This window comes from Nothobranchius furzeri, chromosome 10 (genome assembly GCF_043380555.1).
Source record: "Nothobranchius furzeri strain GRZ-AD chromosome 10, NfurGRZ-RIMD1, whole genome shotgun sequence".
Lineage (NCBI taxonomy): Eukaryota > Metazoa > Chordata > Actinopteri > Cyprinodontiformes > Nothobranchiidae > Nothobranchius > Nothobranchius furzeri.
In genome coordinates this window covers 65,368,440-65,387,908 of record NC_091750.1, presented here as the reverse complement: position 1 = coordinate 65,387,908, position 19,469 = coordinate 65,368,440, and the positions used below count along the sequence as shown (strand labels likewise).

The 19,469-nt window shown below is 42.5% G+C and overlaps 1 protein-coding gene across 1 annotated transcript; it reads right to left on the bottom strand.

Moving 5' to 3' along the window:
- Positions 1 to 372: 372 nt before the first annotated feature.
- On the bottom strand, positions 373 to 18,643 carry pitpnab (phosphatidylinositol transfer protein, alpha b). Its single transcript, XM_015961716.3, has 12 exons — positions 18,486 to 18,643; positions 11,712 to 11,742; positions 7,707 to 7,852; positions 5,918 to 6,009; positions 4,348 to 4,355; positions 3,884 to 3,958; positions 3,598 to 3,681; positions 3,428 to 3,505; positions 1,886 to 1,996; positions 1,659 to 1,781; positions 1,466 to 1,547; positions 373 to 599 (listed from the first exon to the last, which is right to left on the bottom strand). Exons 1-11 carry the CDS (start codon positions 18,500 to 18,502, stop codon positions 1,500 to 1,502), a joined length of 813 nt encoding a protein of 270 aa, XP_015817202.1. The 5' UTR covers positions 18,503 to 18,643; the 3' UTR covers positions 373 to 599; positions 1,466 to 1,499.
- Positions 18,644 to 19,469: the final 826 nt, after the last annotated feature.

The following is a 19,469-nucleotide window of genomic DNA, read 5'->3' as shown; positions in this document are numbered from 1 at the left end:
GTCTGAGCAGACAAATAAAACCTAAGAGCAAGAAAATATGGCTCAAACCCTTAATGACTACAGTAACACACACAAACAGAAGCCTGCACACACTCACACAAGTATGCTTGCGCACACACAAACATACAAAGCAGTATAAAAACTAAAAAATGTCTTGATATGAAGGCAGGTACAGAGGAAAATCCTTTCTGGTTGCTCAGACGTGTACATCTACTGTGTATACTGTACATATTGATCACTGGAATATCTGAAGTAGAAACAGGTCCTAAATTGCAGAAATGATGACATATGCTCACTGTTCTCTGTATTTTACAACGATTCTGAGAGAGAAAGAGAGAACTGATGGACAAGATCTATGATGCTGCTACTGGAGGCCTCGGATGACTTCATTCAAATGGAGACACAAGACGAGTAAATAAACAGAGGACAGATGGAAAAGAGGGTGGGGAGGTGAGGAGGAGATTAGCTGAAAACTGGGAGTGTACTGGGTCCAGTTCCCTGAAAACCAGACAGTACTACGGGAGGTGGGTTTTGGACCGGCCGGTCAGATGTGTCAGTTGAGACAAAAGGAGGAGTGAATCCGCTGGTTTCTGGATTTTCTAAATCAAAACATGAAAGAAACAGATAGTTGAAATGATTAATCCCTTATGTGTTAGCCTGATTTGTTGGTTCAATAAATTACTTAATTATCCACTAAAAACTAACAGGTCAAGCTCAAAAATGAGAATATGGTGCAAAAGTTTATTTATTTCAGTAATTCTGAAATAGAGTGAGACCGTTTAAAGGTGTGGAACACTGGTCCATTTTCAGGAACTAGAAGTGAGCCACATCACAGCTGAGCTTCAGATGGCAGGTTTTGGGGTCTTATTTCCTGATATTTGGACATCTCTCTTCTGATTGGGTAACAGGAACACAACTCTACAGATGACTCGCAACATTGATGTTTAATCTCCACAAATCACTCAAGCCTGAAGGAGTTCTGCCGTGTGGTGGAGTTGCTAATGCTTATGGTTAGCTTCTACTAGCCAAGACGTTCTCTACTGTTTCCTGGACGCTAAACCAACAACAGCCTTCCCCGTCGTGAGTCAAGATGGGTGAGTCCATGAATGTTAAGTGACAGCGTGACGTAGATCTGCCAGGATTTTCTAATCCTAGAGTTTCACCGTCTGTTTTCTATCAGAAGCTAAAGCAGGAGATAGGTGTAGGAGACTATTTTCATGTTCAGCCTGCATGAAAAACTCAAAGTGACTGATTATAATCAGAAATAAGATGAACAAATCTTTTTTTCAGGGTTCCACGCCTTTAATGTGTTTTTATGCACCTCTTACATAATGACAAACATTCTCACAAAGAATGATGTATCATGCTACCTGGATCGGTTCTCCAAACTGAGATAAATTTACTGACATCTAAGAAGCACTGATTACGAGTTTCCTTCTAACATTTCTAGAGGATTAGTACTCACCTGATGTTCAGCAGCATTCACGACCAACACAACCTCAGTCCTCTAGAGCCACCATCCCTTTCACTGGGTCCTTCACTCTCATCTGACACACACACACAAGAGAAGAGTGTATGAAAATAGCCCGTTGACTAAATCGTTTCAATGAAATCAATATTTTTGCAGCTTTCAGCTGGTATTCATAATTCTTCCTCACCTCATCTAGCTCCTTACGCGTCTCCTCCTCCATACGACGAATATCGTCCATGTTCAACTCGATCCACTTATCAATCCAGCAGAACAGCTGGCGGTGGAAATTAGTGAACAAGCGTTTCTCTTGCTGTGAAACAATGAAATATAACAAAAGGTGAAAATGAGACTCACGGAAACGATGATTGTCTTGATTCTTTCCTGTTTATCCTCCACAGGCTGGTGCTGACAAACCTTTTGAATGAAGTTCTCCACTTTATTTTGCAGACCCCACCACTTGAATTTGACAGTGACCAGTTTGTAAGCACACATGTGTGGGCAGTCTTTCTTGTTAGGGAGTTCCTTCTGCACACACACACACACACACACACACACACACACACACACACACACACACACACACACACACACACGCACGCACGCACGCACGCACACACACACACACACACACAATTTAAACTAAGTCAATCTCACAAACTACATATTTAGCTAATATGCAAATAGCTGTAAATTAGATGTAGCCCACCAAAATAGAAGCAAGATAAGTCAGTTCAATAATGGAGCATACTTGTACAGAAAACCCTGAAAGAAACTTGAATAAATCGTCGATATTTGGATGAATTTTCATAATTTTAATATCAAACGGTACTATGAGATGCTAGATAGAAGATCTCTTCACCATGCTCTTATTTTGGTAGGCTAAGTGTTACGTGTCAGCTAAATATTGCCAACTACATCTATAATTAGGTACAAAAAAGTAGATTCAATATTATAAATTTCCATTTCAGTCAAAACACCTAAAATTTTTACTTTAATTTATGATGAAAAAAAGTTTAATGAGGAGATTAATGTTGCAAAGATTTCATTTAGTAATGTTATACTTTAAAACCAGTTCCCAATGACACAGACGCAGTTGAAAAATGGTAAAGATGCTTCAGACAGAATTACATTAAAAAATACGTAGTAAACAATATTTAGAAACTTTAGTGAAATTTGGCCCAAAAAGACAAAAGAAAAGCTGAAAATATTATCTTCACTGAAATCTATTACATACTGAAAGGCATACTATGCACAGTTTTCATATTTTTAAATAATTTTCTTCAGTCAATGAAATACCACTCAAACCCCCACCGCCCCTGTGGCCACATTATCACACTTGCAACTTCAGAGTGGCAACGTTGTTGGAACAGACATGCTTGGCACTGCAGTCTGCTTCTCCAGCATGTTTCTTGCACATTTTAGATCATAAACACAGCCCATTTATTTAATTTAGTGATCTATCACTCATGTAGACACTAATGAAGGCTGGGGAGACATTTCAGCTGTTAGATTATGGTGGTAAAAAGACAAACAATGAAAACAGACACTAGGAGGTGCTAAAACACAAACACACAGTGAAGAAATCACTTTCACTTTCAGTTTTACTGATGGACACTATGGGGTGCTAAAAGCAAGCCAAAACTGCTTAGTATCCCTTTAACAGAAGGAAAAAAACAGTTTTTCTGAGTGAACCAAAAGTGGTTAAACCTCTGCACAACACAATAAAAACATATAATAATGTAGTTATAGAAGCATTTAAAAAACACCTCAAATATTCAAAAATGTGTATAAAACAGTTTAAAATATTTTTGTACAAATATTATGATGCATTATTTTGTTTTAATTATGGCAAATTGAATCTATTTTATATTGATTACTCAACACAAGCCCTGATAATTTAAACACTGATTCTTTAGTTTTGTATTCAAAACACGAATTTACACAGACATGTTGTACCTTCCAGTCTGGTCCTAGAGGTCCTCGTGCTGTCTTCGTGGACTTGAACCTGCATGGATCCTCCTCTGGCTTGTAGTCCTGACCAGAATAAACATGTGTGAAATTACACATGAAGGAAAAAAAAGCTGTTTTAATCATGCTAACATGGACTTTCATGGTAATGTGTTCACCTTTGGTTCCACCTGGCTTCTGTCTGCAATATCAATATAGACTACATCCACCTTTTTCCAGGTTTCTGCATCCAAACCATGTACCTGAAACAAAATGGCTCATTTGTAATAATCAGCCTCCACCAATGTGACATTTTTGAATTAATGTGCAATCATATTCATGAATGAGAAAAATAAAACGGTGTGGAAGCATTTTTTAAACAAGCAATAATGCCGATGGGCTTGTTCACACTCCTATATGATTGCAGATATCAGATTCTGAAAGGTCATGGTTGTGTTTACTAACATTTTCCTGGTGTCCCATGTCCGGTTTGTGCCACGTTTCAATCTTGATCAGGAAGTTATCTTTCATATACTCGTTCTGCAGGGAAAACAAAAGTAATCCTGAGTAAAGGAGGGAGAATATTACATATAAAAAGCCATGGAAGGTACAGCTCTGGCTCTCTCTCTCTCTCTCTCTCTCTCTCTCTCACACACACACACACACACACACACACACACACACACACACACACACACACACACACACACACACAAAAGCACACACACACACACACACACACACACACACACACACACACACACACACACACACAAGTCAAGCTGTCTATCACTGCTCCTATGTCACTGAAAATGATCACATTTCTCTCTCAGCTTTCTGGTTCATTTGTCTCGTTTATGCGAATCAAAGTTCAGTATAACTATTTCTAAATACTGTTAGTGCAAAAAGGAACCGTAGAAGATACTCACCGTGATTACTGCACGAACAGACGGACGCAAATGCAGGACAACAGAGAGAAAAACACACTTTAAGCATCTAGGAAACACATTTGAATTTTAGGGGTTTTCTTAGGCTTCATTAGGAATCGTGCACACAGTTTGGGCATTTGAGTGTGTTCGCAAGGCAGATGGTTGTCTGGGAGCTGGCACTGTCTGCAACTGTGTGATCTCTCAGCCTGAAAGGCTCAGATGTTTTTGCGGCTCTTCTCACTGGACACCTAGTAAATTATTCAGCTACTCCTGGAAGGTGACAGAGATCCAAAGGCACAGAGGAGCAACAGAGGCACCCAGAAAAAGGCCAGTGTTTACATTTTTATACAATCAAAGTAGTGCTTAATTTGTAAATCAAACGTTCCCGGAACGCAAATACTGCCGTCAAACCAAAGTTCACAAAAGGCAAAACAGATGCCGGAACACACCCTCTCAGTTCTGTGTGTCTTGTTGATTCATTGTTTCTATGTCCAGCGTGCTCCCTATTAAAACCTTTAAAAACGTTCCTGTCTACCTGCCTGCCTTCTTACCCTGCGCTTGAATCCTCACCTCCGCTTCACTCACCTGCATCCTTCCTGTGACACTCCCCCCTCCCCCTGCGCGGCGGCCGCAAACTCACTGATGCGCCTGCAGCCTCTCACAGTTTCTGCTGCTCTAAACATTGAAAGAATAATTTCATTTTCTGTTCCTCACTTCTGATTACCTTCAGTGGTGTCTGTTTGTTGCAACCACCAGGTACAAAAATGAACTTGTTTTTTATTTCACTATTTTTCTGTCCTGTCTCTGTTTATTAGCATCTCCTCTCAATCCTAAAGAAAAACTGCTACCTGGCTTCATATATATTCACCTCATGAGTTACCTTTGAACTGCAGTTCCAAAAGATCTACCGACCGCAAAAATAGCAGAGTGCGCGCTGACCGCACCGGTGCGGTGAAGTCACTGGAGGACAAAACAGGTGATGCGCTCCGCAGCAGCGAAAGGCATCAGGCACAAATAAAAGACAGAAATCATAAAAGGATATGAGCTGACATAAACGATCACGTGTTAAGATTTTTTTTGAGGTGGCGACACTTTGATAATATTACTGTGGCCGTGCTCAGGACGCAGATGTCTGGAGCTCACCAACGATCAAAGCTCTGCGCCTCTCAGCTCTAAATAATCCCCAGAGAGTCCACATAATGTAGTAGAACCAGGATCGCTTCGGGCTCACCCTGGGTGTGTTGAGGGCTTGCAGAAGCTCCTCACCCGTAATTCAAATCCTGCGTATAGCACAAGTTTGTCGCGTGAGTTGCCGGATGCTAGCAGACAGTTGCCAGAACGGTCCTTTCAAAATAAGATAGTCCCCGGATCTTGTTCCGGCAAGATCCGGCTCAGAATAAGCCCTGAATCAAAGACGCTAAACCAATCACTAAAGTCCAGAAAATAGAAAAAAACATGTTAACCAGTAAAGCATAAGTCCAAAAAGATCAGGATTTTGTTGGACAAACACTACAAAGCCAGTCTTGAAACGTGTGTGTTAATGAGTGTGTAACATTCAGTGTGTGTATACCTGTACGACAGTATGGGTATGCGTTCCAGGCCTTCTCATGGATGTTGAGGGCTGAAGCTGGAGCCAACATTCTGACAAACGACGGCACTTTACTGCAGGATGATTATAGGAGTAAGAGAGAATCAAGTCTATCCTTTCACATTTAATAGTGTAACTAGATAACAAACAGGGGATACTTAGTGCAAAATTTATTTACATAGAAATATGATGTTTCTGAAAATTTAGAAAATCATTATTTCTGCCTGTTTTTTTTTAATTACTGGACACTACTTGAGTAGCTTTAAGTTGTTCACAAGTTATGAATAGCTCTTAACATGAAAGAATTAATATTATACTATTTTTTCTTTCATATGACTGACATTTAAAGCTGGGGTGGGTAATTTAAAACTTTAACAGTAACTTTAAAAAGGCTTTGACTGTCTGACCCTGTTCTATGTTATGAAGTAGGTACTCTTTCATAATTTATATTTCTCATAAGTCTTTCCTCAGGCCTCTACGGGAGGCCTGAGCTTGCACTGAATTAATATCAGTCTGTAAACTTCGAACTACTTGTGGAAGAGGGGGGGGGGGGGGGTTAACTTTTGTGATTAGCGTAGCATTCCACCTTGTGCTATGCTGGACTAAAGCTTTAGCTCTGTCCGTTGACTGATTTCCCTGTGTGTGAGCGGTATGATGCGTGGCTAGGGATGGGTACCGAATTCGGTACTTTTTAAGGCACCGACCGAATTCCATAGTACCGAACGAGCACCGATTCACGTCATTTCAAACGGTGCCTCGTTTTGGTACCCGTCCTTCATATCGAGAACTTGCCAAGACAGCTGCGTTATGTCGTCGCTCGCTGCAAGCCAGTTGTAAACAGAGCAGCATGGTAGAAAGAACGCACGCTAAAGCTTGGGTCCACTTCACTAAAAGTGATGGGTAACTGGATGATGATGAAACCAGCGACAACGATCTAAGTGAGACATCCTCATCTTAATCTGCTCCAGTAGGTAAATAAAATGTTTAAGATAACGTTAGCTTGATCTGTTAGCTTCCGTTCCGCTAATGGTGCGTTCGCTTTCTCCTCGGAACTCCGAATTTCCGACTAGAAGAACATGAACGCGCTCTAAAGTTTGGCTTCACTTTACTAAATGCGACGGGTGAAGATGAAACCAGCGACAACGATCTAAGTGTGAGGCATCATTGTTTTAATCTGCTCCAGCAGCTAAATAAACTGTTTAAGATAACGTTAGCTTGATATGTTAGCTTCCATTGCCATTGTTATCAGCTAATGGTGCGTTCGCTTTCTCCTCGGAAATTCTAACTTCCCAATAGGAAAAATCAATTGAAAAAGGACGGTAAATGGAATGAAGATACACAGTAAATTTAGTTCACAGTAAAGATGTTTGCTTCAGTTTAATTATCAACTTATAAAACTACAAGGATGATGTTAAAATACAAACAGTTGAATGTTATTTATCGTGATATTTATTAAATATGGTTATATATTGAGAAAAATATATTTAATTATAAAAAAGAATTAAAATATTAAACACTCAAAAGTATCGAAAATTGGTACCGTTAAGTACCGATATCGATTCCTAGGTACCGGGAATTAGTACCGAATCGATTCAAATGTCAAAGGTACCCATCCCTATGCGTGGCTTTGTTGCCACATGAGCTAGGGATAAACTCGCTAAAGACATATACATTTCAAAATCTTCCCCTCCTCCCATTGATGGTGTCACGCTACAGACTACAGCTTTAATGTCACTGATACACATGCTTTTCCTCCAGTGTGGGCACTTACCTCTGCAAATGGTAAATTTTGTGTGTGTACTGTCCCTTCTCCCCTTCTTTCTCATAGGGTTCATTTTTTAGCACCTCCACTCCTTCACCTCCTCCCGTCTCATTCTTACTGGCTTCGGCCACCGAGTACAGCTGACCAACCTGGTACTGAAATTAAAATAAGAGTATTTAGAAAAAAACTCAACTCATCTTTTACTCTAAGCTAGTTTTCTTCCACAAACGCTAATTTTCTCTCTTCTTTACTTCCTACTCTTCCTCTTGTGCCCCTTCGTTCTCACCTGCAGGGTCCATGTGAGTGTTTCAACACAAGACAAGGGTTTCTTTCAGTTCTTAATAAGCTTTAATCCACCCTAACCCTCACATAACTGCACAAGCTGGACTGGATCACACTCACAACACAACAAAGGTGGAATTAAATCAAGAGAGCCTGAATTTATTTATTGTTGCAACAGAAAATAATTGTGTTGTTGACTGAAATATATTTGTAAATAAAAACAAGATTGATTTTGATTAGTTATTTTCTGCACACAGCGTAATAAAGATTTGTTTTTATTTTTTGCTGGCAAGTTTCGGCCAACTCTGTAACTCTGGTCATCGGCGAGGAGGGCGTGGGCATCGTTGTCCTCTGCTGCCCACAGATGAACGGAGACGGACGCCACCAACCTCGGCGTTACTCTGAGGTAGGCTACAGAGTTAGCCGAAACGTGTCAGCAAAAACTAAAACCAAATTTTTATTGTGCTGTGGGCAAAAAAACCAAATAACACAGAATGACCAACAAAAATGTTCTAAGCCTGATTTGGATGGTTTCAGACGGGCGCTGCATCTCCTCAAATCATCTCAGGAATAAAGACAAATGAATGAGGATGTGGAATTCATGTATGCATCTCTGAAATAAGCTTGGTGGTGATGCTGTTGTGTTTGTTGATGCATCTTTGTACAACGAAACAAATCCACTGTTACTGGAAACATAAACCCAGCCCTCACCGTCTGATTCTCCTCTTACACTTTCAGTAAGACGCAAACAGAGAAATCAAATCATGCACTTTGAGTTAATAAAGATCAGCCAAAGTATGATGATCAGTGAGCTGTAGAGTTTCAGCTTTGACTTGATCAGGCATGGACTCCATAAGGGGGTAGGTAGGTTTAGAGGTGGTGCCTTGTGTTTTTGTCCGTCAAATCCTACACAGCTGAATTAAAGTGGAATTGGGAATATTTTACGGACCACGTGAAACCTTCAAACTCTTCTTTGCGCTCTTTAAACCATTGTTTGACCATTTTTTACAGCGGTTATGGTTTACCCTCTTAGCAAAAAGGCTGATGTTTGCAGACATTGCCAATTGTTCTGCCAGCTTACCTCTGACTCATGGTGCATCTTTGTGCAACATCTTCAAACCTCAACTGAGCAGAAACAGATGCTTTTGGCAGTAAACATAGGTCACGTCCTTCTGCTGTCTTTGCTACACAACCCCTAACCGCAATTCAATGTTCTAAAACCAAACTGAAACCAGGATTAACGTTTGCAGAAACTTTAGATGTGGCGGGCCTTTCATTTGGATCAGACAACACGGATGAGCTTTCGTTGCTCTCATGCACCGATGAACTTTAGCTGACACCATCACCTCATGTTGGGTATCTCCTCCTGAACTCTAAGCACTAGAATTTTGTATTGATTAGCTGAAAGTTGTTAATCTGAAAGATTATCTAATAAAGCTCCAGGCTAGAAGTTGACATAGAAAATGCAACCCTCTTCACAATGTTTCATTGTAAAGATTTTGTCAGCAAAAACCGTCTCAGTTAAGCAAGAGTCAAATTGAATTGTGAGAAACAATTGAAGGGATCTAAATAAGATCAGAATGACAAGATTGGATCAAGTATTAGAGTTACAACCACTGATCTGATTTAGCAGCAAATAATGAATGCGTGTTAGTTTTTTAAAAGCCTCTAGAGGGACATGATGCAGAAATGGAGATGGAGTGTGTTGATCAAATGTCATCAGGGCGTTGTGATTATTTTTTTTTTATGTTTGCTAGATGGCAAGGAAGTATTTTCACAGCTGAATTTTGCAGCGATTTCTTTATGGAGGGTAATCAGGGGCGTGTCCAGGGAGTGGCCTGGGGTAGCACATGCCACCCTTGGAATAGGACTGGCCACCCCAGGTGCCACCACACTAATTTACCTTTAAATAGGCTTTTCATTGTCCACAAAAGGCTTGGGGGTAAAACAAAAAAAAAAAAAAGCATAACCATTGGTGCCACCATGCACAAAGTTGTGCCTCACCTGGGCCACCCCATTTTAAAAGATCTGGAGATGCCACTGAGGGTAATGTATTATACATATATTTAGATAACATAAACATATGTGACCTTTTAACCCAGGTCATCTGCCAGGAAGTTTCAGTGCCTATATTTGATGGAAAAATGCAGTGAATTTAACCAAAATAATAATAATAATAATCATAATAATAATAATAATAATAATAATAATAATAATGATGATAATAATTAAAACCCAAACAAACAAAAACAAGCAACAAAAGAAAAAACTTTAAAGAAAAAATTCTAAAAAATGTGTTTTTTATATGTAGTACAATTAACTTGCAGTAATATCAGCCTAAAATAACATAATTATTCTTACTTTATTATTACCTTTAAAGGTGAAATTTAGCATCCTTTTTTTGTTTCATGTGGGTTCTGTCAGTGTTTAGTTTTAGGAATAATGTTCCTAAAAAACATTTCAAAGAGTCCCCATTTGTGATGTCACAAATGAGGCAATTAGCATTGATCAGCCTCTCAATGCAAGAGAGAGCTGCTGCTGGTCTCTGAGCACCTCCTGAATATCAGAGCTTCTCAGCTTATAGAAGCCTGAGTAGGTGGGGTGGGTGGGCGTGGCCAGCTCTGCTTGTTTTCTTAAAGTGCTCATTCAGGAAGGTACTGAAATTGTGAAGAATACAACTCTAATGGCTTCATGTGAGAGGGATTTTGTGCAAAGAACGACAGAAACGTGTTTAAAATTGACCACAGAACTATTGTAACTAAAGACAAAGTCACAATATGTCCCCTTATCACATACAGCCCAAACAATTCAAATAAGGAAAAACTCAACGCTTCTCTGCACCCATTGCCTGGACTTCGTTGTTGTTGTGTTTTGGCGCGTCCTCGTCGGGCTGTGTGACGTTAAGACACACATCGCACTTGACGCATTACGCTATCCCGCCTGGCAACTGGAGCCTGGAAGGCGATAGAAATGCTTGCCAGAAAACTTCTAGACCCATACCGGAACATACCGGTCCATAATACCCAGACCAGACATTTCCAGACCAGGCGATGGAAAAGAGCTATTAGTCTCAGCTTGGAAGTTAAAGGGTTAAACCTCGCTTGGTAGATTATGGACCAGGGTTTTGGTGCTAAAAAGAACCGCGTTGTGAAAGTGAAGCTTAAGAACAAAATCTATTATTATCTGACTTAATCCTCATTCAGCATTTGCATCATAATTAAGCTCTAAGGTGAAAGGGCAAATATGAAAACAACAAGCATTGTTAATAAAAAGTGTATTCAGATGAAATGAAAAAGCAGGAGATATTTGTGCTGTCAACACTCTGGGGTTGATGTGACACGTTGCAGCTCTCGCTGGTGCTTCACACTTGAGACTGCAGCGAGTCTCGGAAGACAGGAGGAGCTTAAAATGTCCGTGCAGTCGTTATTAAAGCAGCTCAAGTCCAATGTCTTTCTCCTACAATCTAATAACACAAACAGCATGCAGATTTGGAGCTGGTTACAGGCTGGGTTAACATGTGATGTCATGGAAGTGGTTTCAAATGACTCATTTAGAATTCAGGCCTCAACAGAGGAGCAGACTGCAGCGATATGAAGGCAGACAAATGTGGACAGAAATGGGGCAAAGAAGTGCCGTTTAGATTCAAAATTCACCTGAAAGCTGCTGGTTTTCAATGCTTAGAATGGATTACGGAAATATGGGAATTTCAGAAAATTAAGGAGATGAACTTACCTCTTCCACAGAGATCGGAAGAATCACTCGACTGCAGGAGAAGAAAGAAAAGGAGAAGTTACTAAAAACTATTATTAGGTTTGGTTGTGACACGGACATAAAAATCCACATAACTCTGAGTCAGTTTTGATGTGATTGATGTTTTAATTTTTTTTGTTCCATAACTGACTTTCCTAAATAAACATATTTAAGACAAAAATCTGATGTATCTCTTGTTTTTTTCTCTTGCTGTTTTGTTTTTTTATGCACGTACAGCACTTTGGTTTGTCTCCTGGAAGATGGAACGTGCTATAGAAGTAAAGTTGATGATGATGTTGAAGATCATCTTCAAGCGTCTCAACTATAACAAAAAACCCAACTTTCTCTCAGTGAGCATCTTTATCAAATTTAATCAATCAAAATTTCACCTGCAATTTAAAGCAATGAGGAAGTCATTGGTTTTAGGTCAAAGGGTTTAATTTTAAACAATAAAAATAATTGATCGTATTTGTTGTTTGTACTGAAGCTTGTGTCTTAGAGAAGAATTAAACTAAATCTAAATAAGTCTTTTCTGGTTCTTGATTTCTGTTATTTACCTTTTATTGCATCTTGATTCATGCTAAACCATCATTACATTATAAGTGAATCCATGAGCTTCAGTCTTTAACAAAGTAATCACATTACTTGCCAGCAAAATTGCAATTTTTTATGTTAACTAAGTGGCAGCAAATGCAAAGAAACTACAATAAAATGGAGCGTTGGAGCATGCTGCAGTACCAATAATGTGAAAGTTTGGCTGCTAAATTCACACTCATAATTAAAGGTCTGTGATCAACAGACCACCTGATTTGTTAGTGCTCTGTTAGGAGTGAGTCTGAGCTGCCAACACAGCAAATTTTAGCTCAGTATCTGTTCGATTTCCTGAGTTTTAACCACAATTGTGTTTAATTTCAGCTGTCTGCAGCGGCCATTTTGAATCAGATTGACCCCGAATGTGAACCAGTTTTCGATGGACATCCCAAAAAGATTTCACGAGAGTTTCAATAAATACAAACATATAACAGCGTGGACACATGCTCACGTGCACGCAACTCCACACACTGCATCTGCACTCTGGCTTAAACAGACTGCACTACTTCCGTCGTTTCGTAATGAACACTGCAGCTTTTGTTGATTGTTCCATGAGCTGGTGAAGTATGCCCAAATTCCCATAATCCCATATTCCACCTGCCACTGAGTGTAATCTGGGTCTCGTGCAGGAAGTTACTGAATGCTGCACCATATGCAGCAGCAGTTTCAAATCATGATTTTGGTGTGTTTTACAGAGGCGGTTCTAGGATCAGAGGGTAAGGGGTGCTGAGCATTCAGAGAGCTGCCTGAGCAGAAAAGAAAATGTTCACTTTTTTGAACATTTTAACATAATTTCATTCGCTCGTGTTCACGCTCTTTTCACAAATAAAGGTTTTACAAATCGCAAACTATGATTTATGTTATTAGTGGGGAACCGGCTAGCGCAGGTTTGAAGAGCCTAGGTGTTGTAGTTGTAGAGCTACAGATGCTGCTATTAGTTTAGAATAGTGGAAACCAGAAACGGGAACCAACTTCAGCTTTGACAGAGAAACAAACAGATAAATTGCAACACAAACAAATCCACACCGGTGGATTTATTCTCGAAAGAATGCATGAGGCAGTCTGCACGCCAATCAATGACAATCTCTTATGCATTGTTGAAAAAATAAAACAACTACGTCAGACAATTTTAGATTTTGAATATATACATACACATATATATATATATATATAAATGTATTTGCAAGGCTAGAGGAGAAACAGGTTGCTCAACATGTCAGCCAGTTTGAGATTTTAGGTCAGACAATACTAAAAAACGGCATTAATACCTGACGTTTTTTACGATAACACTGCAGGGGGCTGGAATTCAATTTAGGAGTGTTTTAACACCCCTGAAAATGGGCTCCAAAAGCCCAAGGTTACTATAACAAAGGTTTAAAACAATAGTTTGGACCCAAAGATTGAGATGCTTCTTAAAAGGTAAAAGAAGAAGTCAAGTCTCTTCCTGTCGTTGCAAGTCTCCTTGGTCCCGAGGTCTGAAAGGGAAGATCAAATATCTCTCTGGCATCGGAAAGCTAACACCCCTCCTGCACTGCTCGTCTTATATATCCTCAGCGCTTTCTTTTATTTTTTTTACCCTCTTCCCTGTTTTCATCTCTTGCAAATTCAACATGACGTTGTGTCTCTGTTGCTCGACAAATACCAGATGTGGGAGCAGAGAAACTTGGAATGGATTTGGGTCAGTGGCTCAGGTGACCATCACAGAACCAAAAAAAGGACACATCTATCGGTTCTTTAACAAGATCATTTGTTTGTTTCCTGACCTCCGGAGTGGTTCAGAGTCACTGTGTGTGCTGACAGTGTGTAAGCGAATTCAGCCTTTAATCGTGATGATTTAATTAATTTACAGGCTGACTGCTGAGGCCTGGACACCATAATCACTTCAGATCTCTGGCCATGCCATCACTCAGATCCTCAGCTTTTTGGTTAGTGCAAACATTTATTGATTGAATACTTTTAATGCCTTGTTGTTCGGAGTCCCACTCTGGCCCTGCAAATTCTGCAATTAAAATTTTTAAATCAATTTTATATAAAATAGTAGAACGACAAAAAGTCAATTTTTTAAATATAGTTTTACAATTTTACTTTATTTGAATGTTTTGAGCTTCTTAATCATGTCTGACACAGATTTATGGGCTTATTGTAAAAAAAACGATTGTAAGACGTGCCTTACAAAAAAGTTGAATAGAAACAGTCGATTGCCCAAACAACTACATTTTGTTTTAGATTCGCTTATCAAACAGCCTCAGTTGAGAGAAACAGGTTCACACCTGTGCATCTAAGTCGAGCTATGACAACAATCGAGCTAATCAGAGAGAGAGAGAGAGTCTTTATCCTTGCTTAAATGTCCTTTAAAAAAACAAATCATTGAATAACGTGCACTGGACTCCGCAACAGAAGGTGACGATATGCGCCCGTTCGTGTCATTCTTCCGGTTGGCCTGTAGCTTCACACAATATGCACGATGGCCGAAGAACACGCATAACAACGCGTTTGGTACACACTGAACAGTTTGATGGTGCTATGCAACAGATTCACAGAGTCTTGAGGCAGTGATATTATCAGAAGACAGCTTTCGCTGTCTCGTCACTTCCTGAAGGGTAAGTGCTCAGGCTGGTCACAGCTTGGCAAAGGTGGAATTTCATTGACATCCCAAGAAATTTGGTTTTCCAACCATATTACCTTAACTTGATTAGAAGTAGATAAGCTAACGGTTTGTCTACTGACTATGAATTCTGCTCAAACACTATTTCATAAACTTCTACACCAGTAAACAGTTTGCACTACAATTAGGCATCAAATTCTGTTATCTACATTGGAAATTAGCTGCAAAGCTACGTTAGCCGTCGTCGTCGTCGTCTTCCTCCGCTTATCCGGGTCCGGGTCGCGGGGGCAGCATCCCAACTAGGGAGCTCCAGGCCGTCCTCTCCCCGGCCTTGTCCACCAGCTCCTCCGGCAGGACCCCAAGGCGTTCCCGGACCAGATTGGAGATGTAACTTCTCCAACGTGTCCTGGGTCGACCCGGGGGCCTTCTGCCGGCAGGACATGCCCGAAACACCTCCCCGGGGAGGCGTCCAGGAGGCATCCTGACCAGATGCCCAAACCACCTCAACTGGCTCCTTTCGATCCGGAGGAGCAGCGGTTCTACTCCGAGTCCCTCCCGAATGTCCGAGCTCCTCACCCTATCTCTAAGGCTGAGCCCGGCCACCCTACGGAGGAAACTCATTTCGGCCGCTTGTATCCGCGATCTCGTTCTTTCGGTCATTACCCAAAGCTCATGACCATAGGTGAGGATTGGGACGTAGATCGACCGGTAAATCGAGAGCCTGGCTTTCTGGCTCAGCTCCCTCTTCCCCACGACAGATCGGCTCAGCGTCCGCATCACTGCAGACGCCGAACCAATCCGCCTGTCGATCTCCCGATCCCTCCTACCCTCACTCGTGAACAAGACCCCGAGATACTTAAACTCCTCCACTTGAGGTAGGACCTCTCCCCCGACCCGGAGGTGGCAAGCCACCCTTTTCCGGTCGAGAACCATGGTCTCAGATTTGGAGGTGCTGATCCTCATCCCAGCCGCTTCACATTCGGCCGCGAACCTACCCAGCAAGAGCTGAAGGTCAGAGCTGGATGAAGCTAGGAGGACCACATCATCCGCAAAAAGCAGAGACGAGATTCTCCTGCCACCAAACTCGACACACTCCACACCACGGCTGCGTCTAGAAATTCTGTCCATAAAAGTGATGAACAGAACCGGTGACAAAGGGCAGCCCTGGCGGAGTCCAACCCTCACTGGGAACAGGTCCGACTTACTACCGGCTATGCGGACCAAACTCACGCTCCTCTGGTAAAGGGACTGAATGGCCCTTAACAGAAAGCCACCCACCCCATACTCCTGGAGCGTCCCCCACAGGGTGCCCCTGGGGACACGGTCATAAGCCTTCTCCAAATCCACAAAGCACATGTGGATTGGTTGGGCAAACTCCCATGCCCCCTCCATCACCCTTGCAAGGGTATAGAGCTGGTCCACAGTTCCACGGCCAGGACGAAAACCACATTGCTCCTCCTCTATCCGAGATTCAACTATCGATCGGACCCTCCTCTCCAGTACCTTGGCGTAGACCTTTCCAGGGAGGCTGAGGAGTGTGATCCCCCTATAGTTGGAACACACCCTCAGGTCACCCTTCTTAAAGATGGGGACCACCACCCCGGTCTGCCACTCCCTAGGAACTGCCCCCGATGACCACGCAATGTTGTAGAGACGTGTCAACCATGACAGCCCTACAACATCCATAGCCTTGAGATACCCAGGACGAACCTCATCCGCCCCCGGGGCTCCGCCGCTGTGTAGTTGTTTGACTACCTCAGCAACTTCTGCCCCCGAGATCGGACAGTCCATCCCCAGGCCTCCCAGCTCTGGTTCCTCCTCGGAATGCGCATTGGTGGGATTGAGGAGCTCCTCAAAGTATTCCTTCCACCGTCCGACTATAGCCTCAGTTGACGTCAGCAGCTCCCCATCCCCACTGTAAACAGTGTGAGCGAGTTGCTGCCTTCCTCTCCTGAGGCGCCGGACAGTTTGCCAGAACCTCTTTGGAGCCGATCGATAGTCTTTCTCCATGGCCTCACCAAACTCCTCCCACGCCCGAGATTTTGCCTCGGCAACTGCCACTGCTGCACCCCGCTTGGCTATCCGGTACCTGTCTGCTGCCTCCGGAGACCCACAGACCAGCCACGCCCTGTAGGCCTCCTTCTTCAGCCTGACGGCTCCCCGAACCTCTGGTGTCCACCAGCGGGTACGGGGGTTGCCACCACGACTGGCACCGGCCACCTTACGACCACAGCTAGCAACAGCCGCCTCGACAATCGCAGAGTGGAACAAGGCCCACTCGGACTCAATGTCCCCCACTGCTCTCGGGACGTGGTCAAAGCTCTGCCGGAGGTGGGAGTTGAAGACCGTCTTGACAGGTTCTTCTGCTAGGCGTTCCCAGCAGACCCTCACTATGCGTTTGGGTCTGCCAGGTCTACGCGGCATGTTCCCTTGCCATCTGATCCAACTCACCACCAGGTGGTGATCAGTTGACAGCTCCGCCCCTCTCTTCACTCGGGTGTCCAAAACATACGGCCGCAGGTCAGATGATACGACTACAAAATCTATCATCGACCTGTGACCTAGGCTGCCCTGTTCGAACATAAGGATGCTACGTTAGCATTTCTGATAATTCCACAGGAAAACACATGGAATGAATGAAGTCATGTTTGCATTCATTACTATGAACGTTTTGAGAATTTAACTTTCTATAGGGGTTAGCTAGTCTGACTGATCAGAACTAATCCCTATTTTGCCTAACTGAGGCTGCAACTTTTCATGACCTCTCTGCAGAAGCACACTTTAAAAGATTGATTTAACATGTGAACATATTCAGTTTACTTTACAACTTGCATCCTATGAAAGATAACTATGATTTGATTTTATTCTAACCAGTCATTCACTCGCATTTTACTCAACCTGCATTCTGATTAGAGGCCTCAGACTGCTCTCCACGCAGAGGCCTTCAAATCTGTACATCTTGTTAAAACGATTCCTCCCTTCCACAGTCACATACCAACAGGCCCCAAACCTCTCGGTTCGCCCCTTTGCGCCTTCACGTTTTCCACCTGCCCACCTCTCCCGCTCCAACCATCCTTCCGTCCTGGTGCGTGTCACAGCTCTCCATTCCTGCGGAGCTTCCTAACGCAGGAATGCTGCTTTCACCTTCACCAGAGCGCACCAATAACACGGATGGACGCGCGCTCGGCTCATGCCAGCCATTTCTGCCTCCTCCTCCACAGCATCCGTCAGTTTAGCACCAGCACCCGAGAGAATTAGGCACGATGGGGTTTTTTTAAGGCAAAAGCCCAAACTTAAAGGATCGTGATGGACGGGAGAGACGTGAAGGGCAAATCTGCACACGGCTGCTGATGCAATTTACACCTGCTGGTTTTCAACATTTCAATCTATTCTGGTGATTTGATGCGAGAACATATCAGGGACATAAAGTCTACTGGATGTCCTCCGCATCCTCATCATCACTCTTCTAATTCCGCTCCCGGGCTGTTGGCCACAATGTCAGTGCCGCCAAACCGCATCGACACTGTCACACACATGCACATACACACAAACATACTTACTATTCCTTTATGAGCATTTTAAAAAACAAAAATGTGGTTTTTTATTATTATTTTTTGGCGGTGCAGAAAAATCCCAGAGAGGGTCGCCTCCAAACTGCTTCGGAAACAGCCTCGATTCCTCCCCTCTGCTAAAGTCGCTTATTTTATCCGTTTGATTCTCTCCCACCTCTCCTCCTCTCTCTATGTCAATCTCCCTCCACAGCCGCTTATTTTCTTGAAATTCCCTTCCTGATCGGGGCCGCGGCGCGGCGTTGCTGCTGCGCGCAGAGACAGAGAGAGAGAGCGCGCGCGAGGGAGAGGCTGATGAGCGCACCCTGAAGAAACACGGTTCTCCCTGGGGTGGGCAGGTGGAGGGTGCTGCTGCTGGATCCTCCCTGTCTGCAAACAATGAGAAGGGAAATTTAATGGGTTTCTTTTCAACGTTTTCATATATTTGAATCATTTTCTTGAGCCAGATGTGCTAAAATGACCCTTTACAGGGTTAATGAAAGGCCACCCAGCCTCTATCGCCCCCCTGTGGCCAGAATATTCCACTTGCAACTTCAGACTGGTGGCACCTGTGTTGAGAGAAAAAATCGAGCTGACATTTGTGGCACTGCAGTCTGCTTCCAGCATGTTTTAGATCATGAACATAGCTGATTTGCTTAATTTAGTGATGAATCACTCACGTAGACACTGAGGAAGGCTGGGGAGACACTCCAGCTGTCAGATTGAGGTGTTAAAAAGATGAATGATGAAAAACAGACACTAGGAGGTGCTTAAAACAAGCCAAAACTGCCTAGTTCCCCCTTTAAAAATATTTACATTTTAAATAAATGATCAAATTTACATCCTTTTTGTTTTGGGCTGCGTTGACAAAAGCCTTTTTAAGAAAAAGAAATTTCTTTTAAAAACAAAGTTGAGGTTTAGTTTTTACAAAATGACAGAATTAGTTGAATGCCAAAGTGAAAACAGCTGAAAACAAAAATCAGCTCAAATGGGTGA